This window comes from Lepus europaeus, chromosome 10 (assembly GCF_033115175.1).
Source record: "Lepus europaeus isolate LE1 chromosome 10, mLepTim1.pri, whole genome shotgun sequence".
Classification (NCBI taxonomy): Eukaryota; Metazoa; Chordata; class Mammalia; order Lagomorpha; family Leporidae; genus Lepus; species Lepus europaeus.
The window spans coordinates 114280927-114290182 of record NC_084836.1 but is presented as its reverse complement, the minus strand read 5'-3'; the positions used below and the strand labels follow the sequence as shown (position 1 = coordinate 114290182).

Sequence of the window (9256 nt, the reverse complement as noted above, 5' to 3'; positions counted from 1 at the left end):
CGCCCTGACTGGGCCTAGAACCAGGTGTGCCGGAGCCACAAGGCGGAGGATTAGCCTATTGAGCCGCGGCGCCGGCTGGGAGCGCCAGTCTTGCGCAGCCCCGGCTCATGCAGACATTTGGGGAGTGAACCACTGGATGGAAGATCTGCCTCTGTCTCTCCTGCTCTTTCTGCCACTATGGCTTTCAAATAAATAAACAGATCTCTTAAAAAAAAGTTTTAGGGGCTGGTGTGGTGCAGCAGGTTAAGCAGCCGCTTGCAATGCTGCTTTGCTTCTGATCCAGTTTCCTGCTAATGCACCTAGAAGGCACTAGAAAATGGCCCCGGGACTTGGGTTCCTGCCACACATGTGGGTGACCAGAACGGAGCTCCTGGCTCCTGGCTTCAGCCTGGCCCAGCCCTGCCTCTTGCAGGCATTTGGGGAGTGAACTAGCAGATGGAAGATCTCTCTCTGTTGCTCTGCCTTTCAAATAAATCAATAAATCTTAAAAAAAAACAAGGGTTTTAAAATAAAGAAACACATTTACTTTTTAAAACTTTATTGATTTACCACCTGATCAAAGCATGGGATATTTTAACAGTATTATACATAATTTTTTACATAGAAAACTTTACACAGCATTTCATATTATATAATTCTGCTTATTCTTTCAAAAATGTTTACATCCATTGGGCAGGGGATGCTTTTCATTAAATTACCAATATTAAATGCACTTAATCATTGTGTGTAGATTTAATCAAAGTAACTACTAACTTTTAGGCATTTGAAGGAGGTAAAACATACATTTTGCACATAAAGAAATATTTGATGCAAATATGCACATAAAATTTTGTAAAAATTAGAACACTGAGAAGAACTACACCTTTGACGAGTGTCCTTCTTGAAGAGCAAGGATTCCCAGGTAGATGCATCCTTTAAAACATTCAGCTTTGGTTTCTCTGTTCCCCGAACTACAAAGCTGCTGACAGCAAAACCCAGGACTTTGTGCGAGGTCGTCGTCTCCCTTAACACAGACCCTGAGACACCTGAGAGCTGCAGGGTGGGGGCCCAGCTCCTCTGGAACAGGTGTCTGTCTGCATCCCAAGAGGACACGTCTGAATGGGATGGTCGCGCTGGCATCTGTAGCATTTGTAGCAGGCTCCCTTAACCACTAGAAAGACTACTAAACGTTTCGCCATCTCCATAAAAGAACAAAAGAAGTTTTAATTTTTATTTTGTACAAGAGTCACGTGTCAGAGGAAAGTGCTATTTCCAGATCCTATCATACGATTTCCATAACGCGCGTGTTCTTTGGTTGTGCATGGGGAGAGCAGGGCAAAGATGCGCATTAGGAGAGAGCTTTCCCGTCCACCGTGGGCCAAGAGGCCAAAGCTGGTGGTTTCCTGACAGTGAGGGTGCAGGCTCAAAGCAGCAGGATTGCAAGGGAAACTCCTGGACACCTGGAGCGCAGAACCGACACCTGGAGCGCAGAACCAACACCGAGAGCTTTCTGAGCAAGAACTCAGACCTCGGTAAACGCCGCGCTGCCCTTCATGGAGCCGGGTGAGCGGCACCCCAGGCCCACGCTGTGCAGCCAACATGTCCGCGTCACGCGTGCTCGCCGTGACGAAGCAGCACAGAATCACACCGACAAAAGGATCACAGCTGCTTGGCTTATTACGGGAGGCGATGTCCCCCGCTGGCCACTGGCGAGAAAAACGGGTTTACGTCCAGTTTTTACAAAGTCCACTGCTGGTACAATTCGCATGCCTCACTCAGAAAATGAAATCTTCTGAACGACAGAAAGAAATCCAAGCCTGAATGTTTCGGGAAGTGACAAAATGCACTGACGTGTACCCACCCTGCCAGAGGCAAGGATCTACAGGGGAGTCAGAGACGCTGGGAAAACGCGGGTCAGGAGAATTCCAGCTGAAACCTGGGGAGGGAGGGCGCAGCCAGGGACCAGGGACGTGGCGTGGGCAGGTCGGACGTCAGCGCAGACCTGCGAGTCCCCGTTCACGCCTCCAGTCCAGGTGTCAGTGCAGGCGTCTGGCCTGGGGAGGCTGCGGCGAGCTGTGAAAGCCACAAGGGGCCCCGGGACACGCGGTGCCAGCCTCGCTCAGTCACATCCCCCAGCGTCCCCTCCTGCGAACCCACACAGCTCCCTTTCTCCACTGTAGGTCAACGACGGAAAACCTGACACCTGCTCTTGTTTCTCTTTGGTTAAAAAAATGAAAACACTTTTTGGGAAAGAAACGAGTAGACAAGAATACTGCCGGCTACATCCAGCCACTTCTCGAGGCTGCTCAAAATAAAACGAGACAAGAACTTGGGAAATGGGTCTCTTGGTGAGCGAAAGCACCGGAAAGCCTCCTCCGGAACACAAGAGAGATCTGATGGGACAGCCAGGCTCCCAGATAACGAACGTCCAAGGCACCAGCGTCGACAGCAAACAGCCCGGTTTCCAAGGCTGTTCCCAGCGCTCACATGTGCTCTCCGTGAGCAGTGGACGAGGGCAGACGGTGAGGCGAGTGTTCTCTTTCTCCCAGACGTGGACTGAATCAAACTCGCAGGCTTGGGCCGCACGTGCGTCTTGCCCGCGTGTATGCGAGCTGCACTGGCACCCGGTTCTGCTGCAGCTCAGGGTATTGCACCAACATGAACATAAGAAAGACCCCAGAATCCAACTTTGCCCAAAAAATCAGCTCCTAGGTGCAGATGAACGTGAGTGCTGAGCGTGGGCCCTCCCCACTGCTGCCCCAGGACAGCCCTGGCTCCACCCACGCCTCCTGGTTGAGGGGGTTCACGCACAGTGACACTAACCGTCAGTACACTCACTCTGCAGAGGTAAAAATAAAAAGGTTTACTCAAAGACACATCAAGTCTGGTTAAGTCACTACTTCATTACTGTTGCATCTACTCGCCCTAGGAGCGTGCCTGACGGACACTGCTCGGGGATTCGAGCACCCATCCACAGGTACTCACTCTGAGGAAGGTCACCACCTTCCTTCCGCTGCCGGCTTCTCCTACGGACTTTTTCTCCCCAAGTCACTAAGACAGCGAGAGCCGTGAGGCACTGCATTATTTTTTAGCCTTGCAAGCTCTTTAATTGCACTAAGTTAATTACTAAATTCTAAATTCTGTCTTCAATCAAATCTTCAGTAATGTCTTTGTCAAACACTTTGTAAAAATCACTCAGACGGGAACAAAGCACAAAAACGACCCTTCTTTTTGCTACCTCCCCCGGGACTAACTCGGGCTGACTCCTGACAGAGACACTCAGACAACAAAAAGCCCAGCCCAATGGAGGTGGCGGATAGCCGTGACAAGAAACTTTATTAACACTCTCTAGTAGTCACGAACTGTACAGCTGTGGTCACTGTTTGCCAGGAGAGTGACTTCCTCCGACAAAACACTGGCGGCCGAGGACGGGGCCCTGCTAGGAAATGGCGGCCTGTGCGGGCGCAGATCTGACCGATCCGTCGGTGACCTGGAGCGGCAGAGCAGCGTGCGGTTCCCCACCTGAGAGTCAGGGACGTGGACGAGGCCAGCGCAGAGGTCATCCTTATCCAGGCCATCCTGAGAGCCGAGGAGATGCTGCCTCCTGGGTTCCGTGGGACCTTTCACGCGATGCGCCCCTCTGACACGGCCTGATGAGTGTTCCGCGAGCTGCGGCAGTGGACCGCAGGGGCCAGGGCTACCACCCTGGGGACAGTGTGGCTGGCACCCGTGGTGGCTCTTCTGGAATCCATATCTTATACACAACACCTATCCGTAGGAAGAACTTCCGCAGCACTGCTCGCAGCTCGGGGATCAGGTCAAACTGCATAATTTCACACAAGTAGGGGTAGTACCTCGAAGCGTGTGCTTTGAACTTGAGATGGGAAAGAAACAGAGACAAAGTCAGACATGCAACAGCTTCTTTTTACAGCAGTTTTTGAAAAGTACTCATCTCACCCTGGAACTTCTTAAAATGCCCCTCCCCCCTTTCACGATTGATTGATTTATCTGAAAGGCAGAGTAACAGAGAGGCAAATGCAGAGAGCGATCTTCCGCCTGCTGCTTCACTCCCCAAATGGCCACAACGGCTGGAGCTGGGCCAATCCAAAGCCAGGATCCAGGAGCTTCTTCCAGGTCTCCAGGTGGGTGCAGGGGCCCGAAGACTTGGGCCATTCTCCACTGCTTTCCCAGGCCACAGCAGAGAGCTGGATTGGAAGTGGAGCAGCTGGGACTTGAACTGGTGCCCATATGGGATGCTGGCACTGTTGGTGGCAGTTTTACCTGCTACACCACAGCACTGGCCCCCTAATGTATTTTTAACAAAATAAGTTAAATCTACTTAAAAGACACTTCACTTTGCAAGATTTTTGCAGCGACTTTCTAATCACAAGAAAAGGCACTTGGGGCCAGCACCTGCAGTGCCAGTATCCTATATAGGCATTTATTTATTTTCAAATAAATAAATAAATGTTATAAAAAAAAAGTATATTCGGATAGGGGCCGGCACTGTGGCACAGAAGGTTAAGCCTCCACCTGCAGTGCTGGCATCCCATATGGGTGCCAGTTGAAGTCCTAGCTGTTCCAGTTCTGATCCGGCTCCCTGCTAATGCACCTGGGAAAGCAGCGGAAGTTGGCCGAAGTTCCTGGGCCCCTGCACTCAAGTGGAAGACAGAGATGACTCCTGGCTCCTGGCTTTGGCCTGGCCCAGTCTCGGCCCCAGCCGTTGGTGGCCATTTGGGGAGTGAACCAGCAGGTGGAAGATGTCTCTATCTCTCTCTATCTCTGCCTTTCAGATAGATAAATCTTAAAAAAAAGTTATCTTAAATAAAATATATTTAAAAAGAGATATTAGGGGCCGGTGCCACAGCTCAATAGGCTAATCCTCCTCCTGCAGCTCCGGCACACTGGGTTCTAGTCCTGGTTGCCCCTCTTCCAGGCCAGCTCTCTGCTGTGGCCAGGGAGTGCAGTGGAGGATGGCCCAAGTGCTTGGGCCCTGCACCCGCATGGGAGACCAGGAGAAGCACCTGGCTTCTGCCTTCGGATCAGCGCGGTATGCTGGCCACAGCACGCCAGCCACAGCGGCCATTGGAGGGTGAACCAACGGCAAAGGAAGACCTTTCTCTCTGTCTTCTCTCTCTCACTATCCACTCTGCCTGTCAAAAAAAAAAAAAAAAAAAAAAAGGAGAGAGAGATACTAGGATAGCCTTTCTACCAAAAGTAACTCCTCCTTCCTCTTTTAAAAGATCTGAGAGGCAGAGACAGACAGTGAGCAAACTCCTATTCATCAGGGAGTTCATTCCTGAGATGCTGTAACAGCCGGGCTGGGGCTGGAGCTGGGAGCTGGAGCCAGGAGCTCCCACGTCGGGAGTGGGAACCCACTACTTGAGTCAGCATGGCTGCATCCCCTGGTCTGCAGGACACTGGGCTCAGGAGCCGGAGATAGGACTCAATTCCAGGTACTCTGATGTGAGACTTGGACATCTTAACTGCTCGGCCGGATGCCCACCCAGCCCTGGCATTTTCTAAGTTCCCAGGTCTACGCCAGTGTTCCCCAGCCCTCTCCTGCACTGAGTCCCCACCCCGTTCCAGCAGCAGCACACGTGTTTAAACGCCAGCCTTCCTCAGCCGAGGTTCCTCCACAGAAAAGGCACCCGCTGCTCGAGTGAACGAGCTTCTCTCCAAAGAACCCGGATGGGCCTGTTAGGCAAGCACCTCGGAGAACGGAGGGAAAGGTGGAAAGCCGATCCTACCTTCTCGTCGTTTATCTTGAGGGTTTTGGTGAGAAGCAGCAACAGGAGACTTGTCCAGGCCTCCCGATGACTTTCAGAATTCACAGTGATGAAATAGGCGAGAGCGTCGCCGCACACCCTGAAGGGCCGAGAGCAGGCACGTTAGCACCCACAGTCAGGCGCCACCCAGCCCCAGAGGGACTGCCCACTCAGCACCGCTCCGGCACGTCACCACGCCTCAGCTCCTCCAGCCATAAAAGGGACGCGCAATCGCACCAAACTCAAGGGGCTGTGCGGAAGACGCAACGAAGTGAGGATGCTGAGGGACAGATTCACTCCGGCCTGGCCAGGCCCCGCTCACAGCACACCAAGAGCTACTGTCCACAGTCCCGTAACTGCCTTTCTCACCTCTCAAAACTCAATGGCTTTTAACACGCTACGCTAAAAATCTGACAGCTGGGCACCTCCTTTAGAAATGCGCCATGAGCTATGATGAGCTCTTCTTTCAGTTTGACTTGTCTGTCCTATATTCTCATTGTAAGACAACCAGACACACACAGAATTATAAAGGAGAAAAGCATAATCCCATCATCCTAAAGAATACGACAATACTTTGGCCTATTTCCTTCTAGGTCTTTTTTCTACTCTTAAAAACTATTGCTGAAATTGGCCAGGAAATATAATTTTGCATGTTGCTTTTTTTTAATGGGGGTGAAACTTAGTCTTAGGAAAATTAATTTGTCAACTCCATTTTTAATGGCTATAGCTACACCAGCATAGGCTGGACCACAATTCACTCACTCCAGAGCTGAGCTGTTTAAACTTTTCTATTGCAAGTTTGCACTGAATATTTCGCTAGAAGTCCTGCGATTTCTACGTTTTCTGAAGCTGATTCTTTAAGAGTGGAATTGCTGTCAAACACAAGGAACATTTTAGGGCTCACGGTGTGTGCTACAGACCGGTCACTGTACACCCCCCACCAGCCCTGCAGGAGGACGCCTGTCTGACCAGCGCCATGTGTTACAGTGTTTAAGTCTTTGGAGTAGAAGGTTGCTCAGACCCGGCATCGTGCCGATGTCCAGCAAGTTGGGAAGCTGGGCGAGAGGGCTCTGCTTCTCTGGGGCCGCTCTCTGCTGTCCCTGTGTCCGCATTCATGCAGTTCTCGTTAATCGACCTTCAGCCTTCTTACGTTAGAAGTCGCTGCTGTATTTCTTCCCAGGAATCCCGGCGGTTCTCATCCACATACATCCGAAACAGGATCCTCAAACAACAGGCCAGGCTGCTGGTTTCTTGTTTTAGAAGATTGGGTTTAGACTTGCCCTTGAAACCTAGAGATCAGACAGTCATGTGAACAGTGCAGAGCACCACGATGAGGCTGAGACATGTGTGCTCTGGCTGCTTTAGGAAATCCTGAAACACGGCTCAGCTGAGCATCAGCCAGAGGCAGTCTCCAGTCATCCTCTGTATTACAGACATTCATTCCACCTCTTGGATTTGCTCATTGGCTGGGGAGCCATTACTTCCGTCTTCTCAAATTAATAGCTCTTGAATTCTAGCACTTTTCTTTGCAAGATTTATTTATTTTTTTAAAACAGGCAGAGTGATAGAGAGAGGGAAAGACAGGGAGAGGTCTCCTATCTACTGGTTCACTTCCCAAATGCGCACAACAGCTAGGACTGGGCCAGTCCAAAGCCAGGAAACAGGAACTCCATCTGGATTTCCCATATGGGCAGCAGGGACCCAAACACTTGGGCCATCATCTGCTGCCTTCCCAGGCACATCAGCAGGGAGCTGGCTCAGCAGAGTTGCTGGGACTCAGACTAGCACTCTGATTTGGGGTATGAGCAAAACCAAATGGTGGCCAAGCCGCTGGGCTGCAACACCTGCCCCAAGAGCACTTCTCTAAGTTGCAAGATATTTTTTTCCCCATAAAGCACATATAAGAACACAGTTTTGAAAAACAAAGGAGTATCATTCAGCCACACAGGATGCAAATCATTCTCAAGCTAAATCTTATCATAGGCAAAGATATAAAACATCTGAATATTTTAAAGCAATGGAGAAAAATAATGCTTTGTGGGTAAAAATGGGCATTTTGGGAGAAAAATTAAAGCAATGATATCAACACAATAGTTATATAAAAAGGGGCTGGTGTTGTGCAGCACATTAAGTGGCCAGCACATCCTAGAGCGCCAGTCCAAGTCCTGGCTGCTCCGCTTCCGATTCAGCTCCCTGCTGATGTGCCTTGGAAGGCGGCAGATGATAGCCCAAGTGCTTGGGCCCCTGCACCCACGTGGGAGACCCAGATGGCACTCCTGGCTGCTGGCTTCAGCACGGCCCAGACCTGGCTGCTGTGGCCATTTGGAGAGTGAATCAGTGGATGGAGGATGTCTTTATCACCCTGTCAAATAAATGCATAAATAAATCTTTTTTAAAAAAGTTAGAGAAAAGTACAACTTTTGTGCATAGTCTAAAATGACAAAAATCTCCACCCCACCCCACCCCATTATAAAATATATTTACTGCTGGGATTTAGTATTTATTTTTGGAGGCAGGAGAGAAAACCCCTTAAATCTCAGGAATCGAATACTTTCTGTTCCTCCTAGACTATCACGCCTTTTTAGATATTTTACGGCAGAACTTCCTGACTTGCTCTGAGAAGCTACCAAGTGTCAGGCAGTATATCTGGTACGAGGATGAAATGTGCCAGCATCAGGCAGGAAAACACCAGGGAAGTTATTCCAGCTACATTTAGAACATCAGGGGTTTCCCAAGGCCTTCACGTTTCAGGTCGGTGACCACGTGGCCACCTGGTCTACCCGCTGGGTGGCCATACCTGCTCGCCACAGGACGGTCCGCTGCTCGTAATTGGAGTTGAAAGCCTTCGAGAAGGAGTGGGACTCCTGCAAGCAGTCCAGCAGCTTGAAGAGGTGCTGGGAGGACATGTATTTGTACATGCCCTGATCCTCCGTCTCTATGTGGATGTCCGCGTCCAGCGTGTCTTGCTAGAGGACAGAGCACAGAGTGGAGAGGATGGACTGGTTCTGGACACCCTGATAGCAGGCAAAGGCAGTCCTGTCCCCATGAAACCCAGCACACTCCTTGCCATCTTCACCCACCCAGGCCCTGCTCTCCAGCTGGGTACGCGAGCCAGCTGCATCGGCTGTATGAACGTGAGTTATGTGTCTCCCCTCGATTCACTAAAGGGCTGCATTCATTTTGTCCAGGAATTGGAAAAGGAGAAAAAAACCACAATGCAATGTATGTGACAAAGGTGTGAGCACGTTAACTGGAAGGTGCAAACCGGCAAACAAGGCCTGCGTGCGTCATGGACCTCAGTCAGGTAATTACTGAGCTGAGGCTCAACGACTGAAAAACAAACCCGCGGCACCTGTGGAATGCTGGGAAACTGTTGCACGCACTGCCCTGCATCTGGGACCTACTTAGGGGTCTTGTATTCCTTGAGACTTTCAGGGGTGGACCATCCACCTCAGAGCCGGAGGCCACAACAGGCCACAGCGTCCAGTGCTTTCCCTGTGATTCTACAG

General features: G+C 50.6%; 1 protein-coding gene across 2 annotated transcripts in view; it reads right to left on the bottom strand.

The window, feature by feature from the left end:
* Positions 1-553: 553 nt before the first annotated feature.
* The window catches only part of ARFGEF2 (ADP ribosylation factor guanine nucleotide exchange factor 2), a 116586-nt gene continuing 107883 nt past the window's right edge, over positions 554-9256 (bottom strand). For both annotated transcript variants that reach the window (XM_062204325.1, XM_062204326.1), the window contains 4 exons: positions 8545-8713; positions 6898-7036; positions 5730-5847; positions 554-3853 (listed from right to left, as the gene is read on the bottom strand). In XM_062204325.1, the coding sequence (XP_062060309.1) occupies positions 3677-3853; positions 5730-5847; positions 6898-7036; positions 8545-8713 (603 nt within the window). In that variant the 3' untranslated portion in view covers positions 554-3676. The remainder of the gene's footprint in view (positions 3854-5729; positions 5848-6897; positions 7037-8544; positions 8714-9256) is intronic.